General features: G+C 57.2%; 3 protein-coding genes across 4 annotated transcripts; 2 read left to right on the top strand and 1 right to left on the bottom strand.

Moving 5' to 3' along the window:
• Positions 1-1,417: 1,417 nt before the first annotated feature.
• TSSK6 (testis specific serine kinase 6) lies at positions 1,418-2,239 on the bottom strand. Its single transcript, XM_063109049.1, has one exon. It carries the CDS (start codon positions 2,237-2,239, stop codon positions 1,418-1,420), a length of 822 nt encoding a protein of 273 aa, XP_062965119.1.
• Positions 2,240-2,957: 718 nt separating this feature from the next.
• NDUFA13 (NADH:ubiquinone oxidoreductase subunit A13) lies at positions 2,958-10,208 on the top strand. 2 transcript variants are annotated; one of them, XM_063112393.1, is made up of 5 exons: positions 2,958-3,074; positions 7,851-7,929; positions 9,042-9,113; positions 9,729-9,798; positions 10,010-10,208. In XM_063112393.1, the coding sequence occupies exons 1-5, from the start codon at positions 2,981-2,983 to the stop codon at positions 10,127-10,129; spliced, it is 435 nt and encodes a 144-aa protein (XP_062968463.1). In that variant the 5' UTR covers positions 2,958-2,980; the 3' UTR covers positions 10,130-10,208. The 2 variants fall into 2 exon arrangements, with proteins under 2 accessions (XP_062968463.1, XP_062968464.1); XM_063112394.1 differs by lacking the exon at positions 9,042-9,113.
• Positions 10,209-10,750: 542 nt separating this feature from the next.
• Positions 10,751-18,068, top strand: YJEFN3 (YjeF N-terminal domain containing 3). The gene is made up of 9 exons (XM_063110075.1): positions 10,751-10,801; positions 10,844-11,126; positions 11,583-11,714; positions 13,921-14,044; positions 14,228-14,335; positions 15,882-15,993; positions 16,199-16,312; positions 16,385-16,540; positions 17,856-18,068. The coding sequence occupies exons 1-9, from the start codon at positions 10,751-10,753 to the stop codon at positions 18,066-18,068; spliced, it is 1,293 nt and encodes a 430-aa protein (XP_062966145.1).
• Positions 18,069-18,150: the final 82 nt, after the last annotated feature.

Raw genomic sequence — 18,150 nt, 5'->3', positions numbered from 1 at the left:
TTCCCCTCCAGACATACACCTCTACCTCTCCACCCTCTCTACCTCTCCACCCTCTCTACCTCTCCACCCTCTCTACCTCTCCACCCTCTCTACCTCTCCACCCTCTCTACCTCTCCACCCTCTCTACCTCTCCACCCTCTCTCCCTCTCTCCCTCCCTATGCCAGCCACAGGAACCTCCTGACGTTACTCAAACACACCAGCTCTGTTCTTTCACGGGAACACTTAGAACACTTTCCATCCTGTTTCCAATGGCTGATTCCTTTGGGGCTCAGCTCAAATGTCACAACTTGAGTCCCGCCTTGGATGCCCCCCACCCACCCGGCACTCAGCACAACTTACAATTATTTCATTTCCACGCCTTTCTTTTATTTTACTTGATTTTTCATTTGCCTCCTCGTTGAGTGCAGGGATGAGTCCAAGCCTCTTCGCTGAGTTCCAGGGCCTGGCAAACAGCAGGTGCTCCAGAAACGCACGAATACATGAACGAACACAGGACTGAATGAACCAGTTCGCCCAGCTGACTTAAGTCCATCCCCGACTCTCCACCTATACTCTTCCCCAGAGGTAAGGGGCCCTCACCAAGGAGAGCTCCCACCACCCAACCACACTACTGCAGCCAGATTTGGGTTCAAATCCCAGCTGTTTGGGGCAGGTGACATCTCTGTGGGCCTCAGTTTCCTTATCTGTAAACGCTCAGTTTGTATCGACACAGAAGGTTCCCACCCCGCGCCGTTCCATCCTTAAACACGAGGAGGGAGTTGTGCTAAGGTCCAGTTGCTCCCCAGGCCAGCATTCCCATTCACAGCCCCCGGGGACAACAAAGCCCCTTCGAGTTTGCCCAGGCAGGGGAGCCCGAAGAGTCCGGGTTCCAATCCTTCCAACTCCCTTTAGAGACCTGGAGCAAGAACCTCAACATGCCTTTCTCTAAAATGGGGATCTCGCGCCCGCCTGCCCCCGGGGAAGCGAGCCCCTACACCCCTGCTCCGTAAAAGGCGGCCACAGCTAGAGCCAAGTGAGAGGAAGAGCAAGTTTATTGCAGGTTCCAACGAGAACCTGACATCCGCGGCTGGCTGGGGAAGGACTCCCCCCAAGCGAGTCCGCTAGCGCAGACGCCACTCATCCGCGCAGGCGTAATGCTTCTGTCCCCTGTCGTCGCGCCCCTCCCGGGGCCTGGGCGCGGAGACTGGAGGATGCGCACGCGCCCCCCGCTCTTGGGATCGTGGAGCAGGAGCCGGATTCCAAACAGTGGCGACTGCGGCCCCCGCGGTGGAGGGGGTTGAGGGCAGGGGGTGGAAAGGGAGAGGGGACGTGCGCACTGGCGCGCGGCGGCTCGCGGGTCACCAGGAGCCTGCCTGTCGCGCGTGCGCCACGCGGGCTCAGTACCCCCCGCGGCGGGCATGGCGGGAACCCCGGCTTCTAGCCGGAGTCCCCCGCGCGCAGCCAGCCGTTGCGCGCCACCTGGCCCGCCGAGGGCCTGGCCGAGGGGCTGAACTGCAGCAGCTCGGCGATCAGGGCCTTGCAGCGCTCGGACAGCTCGAGGCCGTCGGGGTAGAGCACGCCGCGCTTCTGGCGCCGGGGTAGGCCGGCGATGTCCGAGTCGTCGAAGGGCATGCACCCGGTGACCATGACGTAGAGCACGACGCCCAGGCTCCACACGTCGTACTTCTTGGGGTCGTAGGGGATGCCCAGGAGCACCTCGGGTGACGCGTAGGCGGCCGAGCCGCAGTAGGTGGTGCTCAGATCTGGGTAGCCGTGCGCCTGGCGGCCGAAGCCGAAGTCGGTGAGCTTGACGCGGCGCTCGTCCGGGCTCAGCAGCACGTTTTCGCACTTGAGGTCGCGGTGCACCAGGTGGTGGTCGTGCAGATAGCGCACGGCACCGGCGATCTGCGCGAAGAGGTCGCGCGCCTGCGTGCCAGGGATGCGCCCGTTGCGCTGCACGGCCTGCAGCAGGTCGGTCGCTGCCGCCTCCATCACGATGTACAGCTTCCCGTTGCACACCTCGATGAACTCGAAGACGTGCACGATGTGCGGGTGCCGCACGCCCCGCAGGATGGACAGCTCGCGCGGCAGGAACTTGTTGACGAAGTCCTGCGGCGCCCGCCGTCGGTCCACCACCTTGATGGCCACCGTACCCTTGTACTTCTTGGACGTGGCCACCTTCACCTTGGAGTAGCTGCCCTCGCCGATCGTGCGGCCCAGCTTATAGCCAAGTTCGCTCAGGAGTTTGTCGCCCGACATGGTGGCGCCCGGGGCGCGCAGGGAGCAGGAGGCGGCTGCTGTCGGGGGGCGGCCGGACTCCGATCTCGGGCCTAACCCATGGCGCTCGGCACCTGCACACCCGCACCCCCATGTGCCCAATCCCGGGGCCCAGCCGCCGCAGCGTCTTTTATTGCCCCGGTAACAATTTCTGCCTTGTGAAGTGACCGCGGGCGTCACTCCGCCCGGCAGGCCCCCCAAGCCCCTCGTGCTTTGTGACTCAGTCTCCCTGAATGGTCAGTTCCGGTGAGAGGCCACTAGTAAGAGGTACCGACCACCACCACGGAGCAGAATCCTTTCCTGGGATTTGGGTGTCTCCTCGTGAGTCCACCCCCCAATTTTGCGTACCCAGCCCGTGACCATGTGGAGCTCTAGGATTCCTACAGGGTGAAAAAGGGAAAGGGGGGGCTTAACCCGGGGACCTGGCTCCCCCGGGACCCCGGGGTATCAGGCCCGGGCATCGCCCCAGAGGGGAGGTGAACTTCTTTAGTGCAAGGACCAGGGTGCCCCGGCGGGTTCCAAGCGACGACGATTTGAGTCACGCCCTGTCGGGGGGGAGAAGAGGAAATAGAGACTCCAGTAGCAGCCTAGCCGCCCGAGTTCTCCCGCGCATCGGGACGGCGACGCCGGGGCACTTTCTCCGGGACTTCCGCCACACTCGTGATGGCGGCTGCCTTCTTACATCACTTCCGCCCACAACCGGAAGTGTGGGGTGCTGTGAGCATGGCGGCGTCGAAGGTGAAACAGGACATGCCCCCGCCGGGGGGCTACGGCCCTATCGACTACAAGCGGAACCTGCCGCGTCGGGGACTGTCGGGTCAGTGTCGCTCTGCGCCGGGGCCGCGGGATCCGGGCTCTTGGGGTGCTGCGGCGGGCGCTGGGTTTCCCTGGTCCGGCGGGAGGCGGAGCCCGGGGATCCCGATAGCTCCAGGGGTGATGGCGGTAACTGTTGCAGTTTGTCGAGCGCTCAGGCCTTCGCTGCCTTCTTGTAACAGCCCAGGAGGTCGGTCCCGTGAATTATTTCTATTTTATTCCTACTGGGTTAAACTGAGGTTGGCATAAGCCGCGCGCTGGCCCTCGGCCACCCTAGGTGGAGAAACTGAGGCCCGAGAGGCTGCGACTCCTCTAGGGTCACCCAGGGCAAGGCTGAGACCGAAACCGAGAACCCGGAGGGGTTTAAAAGGTGTTCTATGTGGTGGTTCCTCTCTGGCGGCCCCTTCCTGAAGAGTGTGCCTGGAATCTGTATTCCCCCCAAATTCTAATGTTGTAAGTAAAATTTTAAATTTCGTTACTGGATTCAACACAGAAAATGTTTAAAGAGAACGTAAAAGGAGCCTAGGGTTAACAGAGAAGTGCAAAATTTAAAACGTAATTTAAGGGTTCTGAATACATTTGCCTTAATGCATACAACTTTATATTTAAAACCCGTACATGTTATGCAAGTTATGCCTCAATTAATTAACAAAATGTATATGGTTAAAAAAATGTAATAATTCAGATGGTAGAAAAGTCAGTGTCAGTTGAAAACTCAGGTCCACTCCAGACCCTTTCTGGCTTTCTTCTATCCCAGAACAGAGAGGGCGAACTTTTTCTGTAAAGGGCCAGAAGTCAAAGTTGCTGAGACAAACCTTTCCGATGTAAAAGTGTTCTTAGCCTGAGGTCCAGACAAAACCAGGCTGCAGGCTGGATGTGGCCCTCAGGCACTGACACCTTTCTAAAAACAGATGAGGAAATATAACAGGATCTCACTCTCCTCATTTCTCTTCTCAGGGTGTAACTTGATGCCTAGGCCAGCGTGCCCCCTCAGGTGTGCAGCACAGGGTCTGTTTACACATATTACCTGCACCCAGACCAGGCTGCAGAAGGATCCCAGCCCTCGGGGCTCCCTGGGCTTCTCCTAGTCAGCATCTTATATTTATTTTTAAGTCACAAACATGCCTTTTACCCTGGTCCTCTTCCAGTTCATGACACAGTAGTGCTTCCTGTGTGCTGCGCATACAGACCCACCTCAGCCTTTCCTTCTGCACAAGAGTGACAAAGATACCCCTCTGGTGGTGCCATCTTTGTATGTACCTGCATAGTAACGGGTTGTTGAGTGTGCACCCGGCACTGGGCCTGGTCCTGGTCCTGAGGAGCTCACAGTCTAGCTGAGGGGACACCTCATGCCAGAATTTCTAGTTGGGGCGAGACCAGGATAACTGGGACCTGCTTTAGCCAGAGTGTGACAGGAAGACCTCTCTGAGAAGGAGCCTGCCAGGCAGAGGGAACAGCACATAAAAAGGCCCTGATCCCATCTTCTATCCTTCAGCCTTGCCCCCTTTGAGCCAGGATCCAAATCAGCCCATTCAGTCAGTCCTACGTACTCTTCCCTGCTCCTGTCCAAGGCCCCAGGGTCCCAAGCGCGGCACCCACTTCCTGCACTCTGCCCGGACTACTCATTGACTGCCTGTATCCCAGAACATGCCAGACTGGCTCAGGCTCCTTCTAATTCACTGCTCCTGAAGTGACTTCCACCCCCACTCCCTCCTGAGTCCAGTGGGTGGCCCTTTTCATTTTATCTTGTGTCTTTAATTTCTTTATTGAGATTCACATACTGTACCATACAATTCACCCATTTACAAAGTTTCCAATTCACTGATTTTTAGTATATTCACAGAGTTGTGCAATCATCACCCTTATCTAAATTCAGAACACTTTCATCACCACAAAAGGAAACCTTGTCCCTGTTAGCAGTCACTCCCCATTCTTGTGCATCCCCCGGCAACCACCAGTCTGCTTTCTGTTTCTGTGGATTTGCCCGTTCTGGGCATTTCATGTAAATGTGACCACAAACACTGTGGCCCTTCGTGTCTGGCTCCTCTCACTCCATGTTTCAAGGTCCATCCATGCTGTAGCATGTGTCAGAGCTCTGTTCCCTTTAAGCCTTAATAACAGTCGTCGTATGGATGAGCCACATTTTGTGTATCTATTTATTTGTTGGTGGACACTTGAGTTGCTTCCACCTTTGGGCTTTTGTGAACAGTGTTGCTATGAACATTCATGTACAAGGGTTTGTGTGGATGTAGGTTTTCATTTCTCCCGAGTGAAATCCACCTAAGAGGAGATGCCGGCCATGTGATAACCTCACGTTTAACATTATGAAGAACTGCTGAACTGTTTTCCAAATTGGCTGCACTGTTTTATGTTCCCACCTGCAATGTGTGGGAGTCCCAATTTTTCCACATCTCGATAACACTAATTATTTCCCATTTTTTTGATAATGACGGTCCTAGTTCATGTGAAGTGGTGTTTCCTTGTGGTTTTGATTTGCATTTCCCTAATGATTAATGATGTTGAGCTTCTTTTTAGGTGTTTATTGGCCATTTACATATTTTTCTTGGAAAAATGTCTATTCTAATCCTTTACACATTTTTCAATTGGGTTATTTATGTCTTTATTATTGGGTCTTCATATATTTTGAATACCATTCCTTTATCGGAAACATGATTTGCAAATTCCTGCTCCCATTCTGTGGATTGTCTTTACAGCTAATTGATGGTATCGTTTGCAGCACGAAAGTTTTTAATTTTAATCAATTCCTCTTTTCTTTTGTTATTGTACTTCTGATGGTATATCTAAGAAACCATTGCCTAATCTGAGGTCACAGACACTCCTAAGTTTTCTTCTAGAGTGTTATAATTTAGCTCTTACATTTAGGTCTTTGATCCATTTCGAGTTAATTTTTGTGTTTGGGATAAGGAGGGACGTCATTCTTTTGCATGTGGCTGGCCATGTCCCATTTGTTGAAAAGACTGTTCTTTCCCATTGAATTGTCCTGGCACCCCTGTCCAAAAACAGTTGACCATAAATGTGCGGGTTTATTTCTGGCCTCTCAGTTCTCTTCCACTGATGAATGTGTCCATCCGTATGCCAGTGCCACTCTGTCTTCTACACTCATCTGTGCAATAAGTTTGAAAAGGTGAAGTGCCAGTCCTCCAACTTGGTTCTTCTTTTTCAAAGTCATTCTGGCTCTTCTCGTCCCTTGCATTTCCATATGAATTTCACAACCTGCTTGTCAATTTCTGCGAGAGGAAAAAAAGATTGAGATTCTGGTGGGGGTTGCATTGAATCTGCACATCACTTTGGGGAATGTCCCCATCTGCACGATACTAAGTGTTCAGCTCCATGAGCACAGGATGTGTTTCCATGTATTTAGGTCTTCTTTAAGAATGGCTTGCACACCCTTCTCTGCATGCCTCTCCCAGGCCTCCCTCATCAGACTGGCAGCTTCTGAGGCACAGACCCACCCTGGAGGTCTGGGGCCTTGGCCCCACCTCAGTCAGCAAGGAAGAAATGAGTTAGAGCCTGCACTGGCTGCATGCAAACCCGCGGGGTCCTGCGTTATTCTGAAGGCCCTCTCCTTTGGAATTTATCGTACAGATGGGCCTGCACGTGGATGCCAGGATGTGAGGGTGAGGGGTCTCCACAGGGTCCGTTTGCCATGCCAGGGTCTGTCCCCAGGGCTGAGTCAGAGATAAGGCTCCACCAGGGTTCTCTGCAGCTGGTGAAAAGAGAGCTGTAGTGGGGAGTATAGTGTAGAAGGGAGCTGGTCCTGCACACCTCTCTAAAAAGGCTGTGCCTTGGAGCCTGGGCCCAGCCCACTCTTGATGCCCTGTCCCCTGCGCTCATGTTTTGTCAGGTGAACTAAGCAGGTAAAAGATGGAGCCAGTTTCCCATTCATCTCTGGATGTAGCAGAGGTGCCAAGGCAGCCTTGTGCCAGAGCCAAGCTAAAGGGGGAGAGAAGGATAGGGACACTGGTGGCCCTGGCAGGCGCTGAGCAGGGTCTGACTTCTAGAGTTCCTGTTCTGCCCCCCACGAAGCCCAGAGACGGCCTCACTGAGCAGGCCCCAGGTGGCCCAGGGCTCCCTGAAGACTCCAGGGCCCATAGCCTGCCAGTAAGGATTAGAGTACAGGCTCCTGCTGGTGCTCAGGAAATATTCATTCTGACCTCTTTCCCCAGGGTGCAGTACAGGGCAGGGGATTCAACCCTGCTGGGCCAGGAGGTAGCAACACCAGCCCTAGATCCCAGGGTGGCTGGGCAGCTCCTGCAGGACACTGCCTGCCCCTGGTGGCCCCTGTGGGCAGCATGTAGACCCGTGGCCCAGGTGGCCAGGAGCCACTGTGGAGCTGGGACCCAGCTGTGGAGACTTCCAGAGCTGTCCTCCCAGGTGGGGACGAACCTGCTCACCAGGAACCAAACAACCTTCTAAAAGGTGGTGGAGCTGGGGCCACCCAACCACATCCAGACCCTCAGGCCCTGCCGCAGTCCCTTCCCAGCCTGCACCTTCCAGAAACTGCGGGCGGGGGAAGGGGGGACAGAGGTGTTGCAGCCTCACTACTGAGAGAAGAGCTGGGGCTGCCTGGTGTCCCCTGACTGCAAAATGGGTGAACACAATGACAGTGCCTAGAGCTGCTGAAGAGGGGGCAGGACCATGTGCTGATGAGGTCACTATCTCTGGGTAGGGGTTCTGTGGGGCTTCCACCATCTCCCTTGTGTATACTTCCGGAGCACAGCCAGCAGACTCGCTGAGTGGGCGCCTCCTCTCTCTGCAGGCTACAGCTTGTTTGCCGTGGGCATCGGGACCTTGCTCTTCGGGTACTGGGGCATGATGAAATGGAACCGCGAGCGCAGGTGGGGCCACAGTGGGGACGCAGCGGCGTCTGTTAGAGCGATACTGCCTCCTGCTGGTGAGGGTGGGGCTGTGCGCCCTTGGACTTAGCCAGGCAATCCTAAGCCCCAGGAGGTTCAGACTGCAAACTAGCAAGTCAATTTCTAGGATTTACCCTCAAGAAATGTCCAGTAAGCAAGGAACTCACAAGCAGGTGGTCACCAGCTCCCTTCACCCTGGTGAAGCACCAGGTTAGGATGCTGCAGGTTAGGACAGCATATTGCATGGAGGGCAGGCCTGCAACGTGGCCTCAGCAGGCTGAACTGAATAGTCTGTATCCGAAATGCTTGAGACCAGAAGTGTTTCACATTTTGGTTTTTTTGGATTTTGGAATATCTGCATTATACTTAACCAGCTGAGCAGCCTGAATACGAAAATCTGAAATTCTCTAGTGAGCGTTTCCTTTGAGCATGACATTAGAGCATCAGTCGGTACCCCAAAAGTTTCAGATTTTGGTTTTAGATTTTTGGGTTAGGGATGTTCAACCTGTAATAAGGGCTTAGAAACCAGACCACACCAGGCAGTGACCATGCAGGGCCAGAGGGACTAAGGCCCAGTGTCCTCTCCTTGTTCCTGTGTCACAGGTGAGGGGACAGGGCCAGAAGCCATGTCCTGGGCCCCATAACTGGGTGCTGTTTCCTCCCAACCCCCCGCAGCACAGATGGGCTGGCGAATGAGGCTCATTGCAGGGAACTTGGAAACTGCCAGAAAGCAGTGAGAAGAAAGGAGCATGTTCAGGCCCTGCCTGTCCTGGCCTCACAACCCTGTGGTTATTTTGAGATGAAGGGGATGTGGTTTTGTAAGCCGCAGAGCCCCATGATGAACTTGCCCCCCGCCATCATCATCGTGCAGGGCTATTTTTAGGATCAAAGAAGTTTTTAATTGAAAAGAAAATGTGAAGCCAACAGTCTTGTGGACAGTCGGTCGCCATTGCCAGCTGCCCGCCCCGGCCCACCCTCTCACTGTCATCTCAGGCTCCTGGTGGGCAGAGCCCACCACCCTCTCCCACCACCACCCTCCAGCGCAGCACCTCCTCCCTGCAGCCTGGGCTGACCTGAGTTTTGGGGTTTCTCAGGCGCCTGCAGATTGAGGACTTGGAGGCCCGCATTGCACTGATGCCACTGTTGCAGGCGGAGAAGGACCGGAGGTAGGGCCACCGGGGACAGGGTCAGCATGTCACAGACCTGAGTGCCCCAGCCTGCAGGGCCTGATCTGCATCCAGGACAGTAGCCACAATGCACCTGGGGACCATCCGCTGCGTCCTGCCACACGAAGAGCTGCCATCACCGTTGGAGAAGTCTGGAGACATGCTCCTTTCTTCTCCCTGCTTTCTGGTAGTTTCCAAGTTCCCTGCAATGAGCCCCATTCGCCAGCCCATCTGTGCCACAGGGATTTGGGTGCAGCAGCACCCAAGTCAAGTCTCCAGACTTCTGCAAGGGTGATGGCGGCCCTTCATATGGCAGGACGCAGCGGATGGTCCCCAGGTGCATTGTGGCTACTGTCCTGGATGCAGATCAGGCCCTGTAGGCTGGGACACTCAGACCCAAAGGGGGGAAAATGGGAAGGCTTCTTGGAGGAGGGGACGTTGGGGTTGGGGCAGGAGAAAGGGAGGAGTTTGCCAGGGGGAGGAAAGGAAAGGAATGAAGGATGTGGGGGAGGGTTGGAGCAGAGATGGGGACGCAATGGGAAGCAGCAGGTGGATTAGGCGGGTGGCCATCGGGGCTCTCAGGCTGCGTCCCCACCGACCATTCCATCGCTACAGGATCTTGCGGCTTCTTCGGGAGAACCTGGAGGAGGAGGCTATCATCATGAAAGATGTGCCCGACTGGAAGGTATGTCCCCAGCAGGGAGGAGAGGGGTCCCTGCCACTGCAGAGACAGCCTCCCACAGAAAACCTGGGGCTGAGAGTGGTGGCAGGGGCTGGGACTGAGGCTGGGAAGACAACAGTTCCTGACCCTTGCATGGAGGTCACCAATGGTAGGGGGATCCCGGCAGGCTGTGTGGGGGGATTGTGCCCCAACCCATACACCACTGTCTCCACAGGTGGGTGAGTCCGTGTTCCACACAACGCGCTGGGTGCCCCCCCTGATAGGCGAGCTGTATGGGCTGCGCCCCACCGAGGAGACTCTCAAGGCCAGCCATGGCTACTTACGGTACACGTAGGGCCTGTGCCTGCCGATGCCCTGGACCCTGTGGACCCCACCCCTCCCCACTGGGAGAGAATAAACGCTCTGGAGACCCATCTGCCTGTGTCCTGGGGGCTGGGGGCAGGGCAGTCTGGCACCACCATGTCATCCGCGGCAGGAGATGCGATATGGGGTGACCTCAGAACAAACTCGCAGCCCTGATCCACCCCCAGCGTCTGCCCAGGAGCTTTCTCCCTCCCTCTGGAAACTCTCGGATCTCCTGGGCCCCATCCCCGCCGTATCCCTGCCTCCATTCCCCCATCCCTGTCCTGCCTATGATCCTCCGTGCTGGCCGTGCTCCTGCCCCGGCTAGGTGCCCTCAGCAGCCCGTCTGCCTGCCCCTCCAGGCTGGGGATTCTTGGGTCAGCTTTGGGTCCCACCTTCTCCTCAGGGGCCCGGGGTAGGTGTGGGACTTGGGGGAGTGAGGCTTGGGGGACCCCTCGCTCCTAGGCCGGAATCCCATAGCCGAAATAACCAGCCCATTGCTCCCTCCGGACTCGGTTTCCGTGCCAGCGACCTCATCCTTGGGTTTCTCTGGGTCTGCTGGGCTGCTGCGCTCCTAGCACGAAAGGGTCGAGTCCGCCCTCCCCGCTGGCCAATGGCCGCGCTCAGCGCCTTCGCGGCGCCCTCTGATTGGCGGGCGCGCGGGGTGGGGGGCCCGTCCCCCCCCCTCCGGGGTTGCCCTTAAAAGGCAGCGGGGGCGTTGCGCGCGCTGTCTCATCTCAGCCACAAGCGGCGCGGTCCTGGCGGAGACGCCCCGGGGAGCGGTATTTTCTCGGGTCAGCCGGGAGCGGGACGTGGCCGGGTTGGGGTCCTGGTGACCGGAGCAGAGGCAGGACGGGGCGGGGGACTGGAGGCAGGTGTACGTTCGGGAGCGGCCCGGGCTCCGAGGTCGTCCCGGGTCTCGCTGGCGACTCCGAGCCCGCCGCCGCGGACGCCTCCGGAGCTGCGTTGCCCGGGGGACCGCGGAGTGGGTAGGTGGGGCGCGGCTCCTGAGCACTCGGCAGCACAACTAAGCACGGCCCGGCCAGGATCGCTCCCTGTCCGTCCGTCCCCGGGCCCTGTACCCCCAGCCTCCAGTTTCCCACCTAGGGACACAGCTCCTCAAACGCTGACCCCTTGATGGTCCAGCCCGCCACTGTCTCCCTTGTTTCCTCCAGAGGAGGAAACGGCCCGGGGAGGGAAGTCACTGCTTGAGCCAGGGCAGATTTTGAGCACACAGGCCAGTGGGTTGGTGCGTTTGGGGTCCAGAGCTGGCAGCTGTGGCTGTGCCTTCCACCTCGCCCTGTGTTCTCCTCCTGTGTCCTTTAAGCCCTTGTGACGTGAGACCCCAGTCAGGGTTGTGGACCTCACTGTAAGCCAGATTCATGCTACAGCCCCTGGTCCAGCTGCCTCTGCCCACTGTCCGCTCAGCCCCCCTCTCCCAACAGACACTGTTCAGTTACTGGCCGATGTCCAGATTCAGCCAGGAGGAGAGTGTTCAAAGAGCTGGAGCTGTGACTTCACCTCGTGTGGGGGCCTTATATGCCAGCTGAGGGGAGTGATGGGGCTCCACGACGCGGGTGAGAAGAGGAATGAGGCATCGAGTTTGCAGACATAATGGGGGGCTTGTAGGCTTGGTGAGGAATTTGAGTACTCTGAGCACTGGGAAGCCATAGAAGGTTGGGGATGGGTGACATGACCTGGTGTTCAAGGTTACAAAGCCCCCATGGTTCCTGTTGAGGAGGAGTTTTGGCAGCATGAGACTGGTGTAGGCGGCCAGGTGAGCAATGATGATGGGATGGCAGGCAGAGAAGTGAAGGTGGAGAGATGCGACTGATCAGAGAGCAGGGAGGGCCTGGCAGGGCTGCCCTGGCCTTAGGGCTTCACCTCCAAATGAGCACTTCCACTGTTTAGGGCCCTTACCCCATTCTGAAAGCATTTTGGGAATGTCAGACCCAGGTCACCTCAGCCCTTCTGGGTCTGGTAGGGAAATCCTGGGGCCTCACAGCTCTCATCTGGGGCTGAGGTTGAGGGGCGCAAGAGGCACCCTCATAGCTGAGCCCCCGACAGTCCCACAACAGGAGGTTCTGCCTTGCAGCCTCCCTCCCCCACCCAGAGCTGCCTCTGCCCCTGCCACCAGGCTCCCAGACTCAACTGCCCCCTGGCCATGGAGTCCCCATTGTCACTCTAATGACCAGTTAGGGAGGAGATAATGTTCCAAGTGACTGGCAGAGGCCAAAGCTTTGGGACAGAAAAAGGAGAGGAGGAATGAATGGGTCTCCCACCCTCCCTTTCCTCCCTGTGCCCTCCTGCAAGGGCAGCAGCCAGAGCTGTGACAAGATGAAGGTGGAGGAATGAGCCCTGCTCCTAGCCCGTCAGATTATTCACTCTAATCGCAGACGCATCTGAACTTGCTTTCCTGGGGGCCGGCCCTCCTAGGGGAATACTTCATCTGGCTTCACTGTGCTTTCCCCGCCCCCTCCAGTCTGAATGTCCTTCATCCTACATTAGCCACAGACGGGGGCCCTCCTCTGCTTGCTGGAGTGACCTAGGGCAAGTGATTTCCCTGCCCTGAGCCTCCATCTCCTCCATCTGCGTGGACCCCTGAGGTGTCTGCCTGACCAGTTTCTCAGTCAGGTGTTAGGCTCTGCCCCCTCACTCACGCTGCTGTGGCTACACCAGCCTCCCTTCTGCCCCTTGAGCATACCAGGCTCATTCCCACCCCAGGGCCTTGGCCCTTGCTGTTCTGTATTGCACCTGGATTATTTCCCACAATGCTCCAGATGTCCTCCTCCAGGAAGCCCTCCTGGACTCCCATCTCACAGCATTCCTCGATCTCCTGCACACTGCACACCAGTGTCCTTCCTGCTGCCTGGCGTGATCATGCTGCAAAATTGGCTGGACGGTTGTCATCTCCTGCTCATAGAATGTAAGGACTGAACCTGAGAATTCATTCCACCAAACTTCATCCTCTCCACATACAGAGAGGGTGGAAGTCCCAGTTTTCCCACTTGCTTCCTGCATCAGCCTGCTTGAGCCACTTGGCTTCTCTGAGTTGACTCTTCTGGGCCTCGTTCTTTTATTATTATTATTATTACTATTATTTTATTATTACACTCTCCAGGGTCTGCTGAGCTGGGTATGTTGGTGCTCTTCCCCAGCAGGAAAGGAGGCGGTCCTGCAAGGGGGACACTGGCATCAAGCCTTAGACCCTGCCCAGCGGCTCCCACCTGTGATTCTGGAGGGGCCTCCTTCTCCCCAGGCACCATCCTGTCTCCTTGGAAACCTCTGAGCGAAGACCAGCTGGGTCCTTGCACTTAGAAGGGCCCAACACTTCGTTTAATGCTCTGCCACCATCATCTTAAAATTTTTAGTAATTTTGAACAAGGGACCTCATATTTTCATTTTGCACTAAGCCCAGCAAATTATGTAATCCATCTTGCCTTGCGTTTTGCTCAGAGATGGGGAGACAGACCCACCTTGAATGAGGTGGCCCCATCTCTCTGGCCACAATTATTTTAATTTTATCATTGCCCTGTAGAGAGGTCACCAAAAGGTCTCATAGCCGCAGGTCCCACACCCATAGTCCTGAGTGAGCCATCAGACTCTGCAGCCTTCAAAACCCACCTTCCCCAGGCGCCCCCAGTTCAGTCCACCCGCTCTGGCGTCCTGGAGCTTGCTCAGTAGTTCCCATGGCCTGAAATCCTTCCATCGCCCCCGTCAAAGTCCTTCATGCTCCATTCTCTTGTCTTGGCTCCTTCCGCCTTGGGGGCTGGGGGCGTCTAGGTGAGGCTCCTCCGACACTTTGGGGAGATGCAACCAACATCCACCGCCACGGGCATCCTCGACCGCCAGAGGGCGCCCGTACCTCAGGCTTCGCTCAAAACGCCCGCTGCCAGATGATGTGCTCGTGGGATGGGGAAACTGAGGGAGGATTCGCAGCTCAGGGATGCAGAAGCTACTTGGGGGTAGGGGGTGGGAGGGTGGCTTCGGAACCTGGCTGGGAACATTGGTGGTACATTTCTGGCTCCATCTGAGTCTCCATCTTTAGGTCTCTCCGTCTGAGCGTCTCTCCCCACTCTCTGTCCCCCAGCACAGCAGAGGCAGCCGCCCTGGAGTGGAAGCTGCTGGAGGATTATCGCTTTGGGCGGCAGCAGCTAGTGGAGTTGTGCGGTCATGCTAGTGCTGTGGCTGTGCCCAAGGTACCTGACCCCGACCCCCAACCCTGACCCCCAGAAGTCCAACCCACCAGAGCCAAGGACTAGCTGTGTGATCCCTGTGGCCAGCATGGTCCAGCCTCTAGAAGCCCCTCTTTGTTTGGGGCTACCCCAATCCATCACTCACATTATTTCCCCGTTTCAGAGGAGGAAACTGAGGCCCAGAGAAGATCACTGGTCCAGGCCAGACAGGGACCTGAGGCCCCAGGGTGTCGGAGAAAGTCAGAGCAGAGGCGGGGGTCCCCAGGCATGCAGAGGCTATTTGCAGGGATGGTGCTGAGGCCTTTGAGGTGCAGATGCTGGGTCCACAGATGTGACCCCCTGCTTCTGCCACCTCCTGGGTCTGGGGCATGAGGGAGGTGGGGAAACTGAGACCCAGAGGCAAGGAGGGCCCTGCCCAGGGTCATATTGAGTTGGAAGCAGAGTTGCAACCCAGGTGTGTCTGACTCGGTGGGTAAACCCCCCACCCCATGAAGTGACTGCAAGATGACCTGAGAGTAAGAACAATAATGATAATACCATCGCCAGCCGTGCTGTGTGGCCGGACCATGCTGGGCCTCAGTTTCCTCCTCTGAAACAGGGAAATAAATGCTATTGGTGTATCAGTTCTAAATGCAAATGCCTTAGAACAGGGTCTGAGAAGAGTCGGGGCTCTCGCATGTAGCCCTCCTCCTCCTCCTGTAGTATACTTTTTAAAACAGTATTTTTCTTTATGTGGACTCAATTTTTTTTGTTGTTTGTGTTTCCAAATGAAACATATCCTGGATTATGCACCTGGCATGGCTGGGGTCACAGGCGTGGTCAACGTGGGTCAGGAACATGCTGTGACCTTGTGGAGGAGACTCAAATAGGGAATAACTGTCCCCCTGTGTGGCAGAAGATGCCCTGTGTGCCTGTCAGGTGGCTGCCATTGTCGCTCCCAGTTGATAGAGGCAAGTTGGAGGCTGGGAGAGGAGAAGGGGCCAGGGCCGCATAGAGGGCCAGGACTGGGACTCAAACACCAGTGCTGTTAACTCCTGAGTTAAAAAGAGAGAGATGCACATGCCCACAGAGACAGACGAGACGTGTAGGGAGAGACACAGAGTCTGAGATGAAGAGGACACAGAGATGTGAAACCAGAGACACAGGCACCAGGGCATCCAGGGTTGGAAAAACACCCCCTCCTTCCCCACCCCACTACTTTGGGGCCTGGAAACATGGGCGGGGGAGGGGCAGCCACTGCAGTGGGAAAAGGTGGAAGAATGTCTGTGACTCAGATGGAGAATAAACAAACTGCACTTCTGGGGTGGTGGCTGGAGGCACGTTTTCCGAGAGGGCTTGGCAGAGCCTGAGACAAAGACTGCATCTCCCACAGGGAAACTGAGGCCCCTAGAAGCCCAGCCCCTTGCTCTGATCGCCTCTCCTCCCAGCCTAACCTACTGCCTCCAGACCCGAGCCCCAGTCCTTCTGATACTCTGGGCCTCAGTTTCCCCACCTGAGCAAGGAGGAATCGCGAGCACCATGCCTTCACCTTTGCCATATCCCCTGACGGGTGTTCCCCTTGCCTGCTCTCTCCTGGAAGCAGAGGACGGTGCTGGTCGTGTGCGGCCCAGAGCAGAATGGGGCAGTGGGGCTGGTCTGTGCCCGGCACCTGCAGGTGTTTGTGAGTAGCAAGGACACCCTAGGCCTTGCAGGGTCACCCCCACCCCGACCCTGTGGAAATCACTTCCTCCTCTTGATAGTGTCCCAGGGGTACATTGATGCTGGTTCAGGCTGCAGAATATGCCCTGTGCTTGCTCCAGACCACTAGTTACCCAGGTCAAGGGAGCCTGGGAGGGGACCAGGGCTGACCGCCTTTTGCCCCCCAGGAGTACGAGCCAACCATCTTCTACCCAACATGCTCGCTGGACCTACTGCACTGGGACCTGACCACCCAGTGCAAGAAGATGGACATCTCCTTCCTGTCCTACCTGCCCTCGGAGGTTGGCACTGAGCAACAAGGGCAGGAGCGGGGATCGTGCCCTAAGGCCGCCCTGACCCTGCCTACCCACCAGGTTCAGCTCATTAACGATGCCTATGGGCTGGTGGTGGACTCCATCCTGGGCCCTGGCGTGGAGCCCAATGAGGTTAGGGGCCCCTGCACCCGTGCACTTGCCACAGTGAAGCTGCTGTCCATCCCACTTGTGAGCCTGGACATCCCCCTCAGGCATGCCATGCAAAAGGGGGCATGTGGGGGCCTGGGGGCTGGGGTGGAGGCCAGGAGTCACCCATCCCATGGATGGGGAAGACCAAGGCTTCCGCCCCAGGTCCCCTCCTCCCCCGTGCCCAGCCCGGCATGCCCGCTGGCCCAGTCGCCTGGGCAGACGTGAGCTCACTCAGCAAAGGCCGCGCCCGCCCTGGCCGCCACCCTGTGCCTGTTGGAGCCATTAGGCAATAGGCAGATGGAACAAACAGCCGCTGGCCAGCCAGACCCTCCGTGGGGGTGGCTGGACTCCAGGGGATGTCCCCTGGCTTTCAGGACCCCAGAGGCATCCCAGCAGGGTGCTGCAGAGTAGAGGAGCTGAGAGAGGTGGTGGGTTGTCTGATCTGAGTGGGGAGGCTGCAGGCTCATGTCTGAACAGGTAGCCTAGGACAGAGAGGGTGGTCCTGTTCAGTCAGCGGGAATCGTTAGTCTGAGGAAGGAGGCTAGGGTGAGAGATGGAAGCATTAAAATCAGAGGGAGGAGCCAGTGGCTTCTTGTTAGTGGCCCCAGATTCAGAGAGACAGGAGAGAAGGCAAGGCCCCTAGACTGAAGGTGGAGGAGAGATGACAGAGGCTGTGACCCAAATGAGGGGAAAGGATCCTGCCAAGTCGAAAGGCAGGATCTAGTCTGGGGTGAAGGCAGGCATCTTAGGTCAGAGGGAGGAGTCTAGTCAGAGTGGGGAGGGTGGGTGGGGGGCATGTCCTGTTAGAGGCAATAACCCGGGTCGAGGAGACAGGTCTGGTGGGGGAGGATAGCCTGAGGATGGAGGCAAATTTGTGGTCTGAGTAGAGGGTGGGGATCTGGGCAGAGGGGAGAGACTGCAGTCTGGCCGAGAGGTCCAGGCGGAAAGAGGGTCTGGTCTAAGTGGGGAGGCTCTGGATTGATGGAGAGGGAGATATGGAGACAGACACCTGGTCAGAAGGTAGAGGTGTGGCTCTGAACTGGAGAAGCAGGTGGAAATGATGTAGTCTGAAGACAGAGGCTGGGTCAGAGGCAGGAGGGAGATCAGGTAGCAGGATGGGAGCAGGAGCAGAAAAGTCTGAGGGCAAACGGGAAGGGAAACACCCCGAAGGAAGGGGAGAGACTTGTGTGAGGGCTGAGGCTCAGTTCTATGGGGAGGCAGGTCTCACCAAGACCCACCTGTCAGAGAGCAGAGGTTGGGTCTGATGGGGGAGGGGAACTGGGCGGTGGGGCATCAGCACTCTAGTCTGAGGGCAGAGGCTCGGTGTCCAGGGAGGGAGGCAGGAACAGGATTCTAGTCTGACGGCGGGCAACCCTCCCAGTTCCCAGGCTGGGACGCGGAGACGGGCGGCCACGCGGAAGACGGGCTGCGGCCCGACGTGCTGGTGTCGCTTGTGGCACCCAAGCGCTGCGCTGGCCGCTTCTCCGGGCGCCACCACTTCGTGGCCGGCAGGTTTGTGCCCAACGACGTGCACCCCAAGTTTGCTCTGCCCCTGCCGGGGTACACGGGCACCGACTGCGTCACGGCGCTGTGACCTCCAGCCGCGCCCGCGCTGCTTGGGGTAGGTGGCGGGGGGCGGACGGGGGAGGGCGCGCCAATAAACAGATCGCCCACCA

This window comes from Cynocephalus volans, chromosome 10, assembly GCF_027409185.1.
Source record: "Cynocephalus volans isolate mCynVol1 chromosome 10, mCynVol1.pri, whole genome shotgun sequence".
Lineage (NCBI taxonomy): Eukaryota > Metazoa > Chordata > Mammalia > Dermoptera > Cynocephalidae > Cynocephalus > Cynocephalus volans.
Note: the sequence above shows the minus strand (reverse complement) of the source record. Positions and strands in the feature narration are given on the sequence as shown.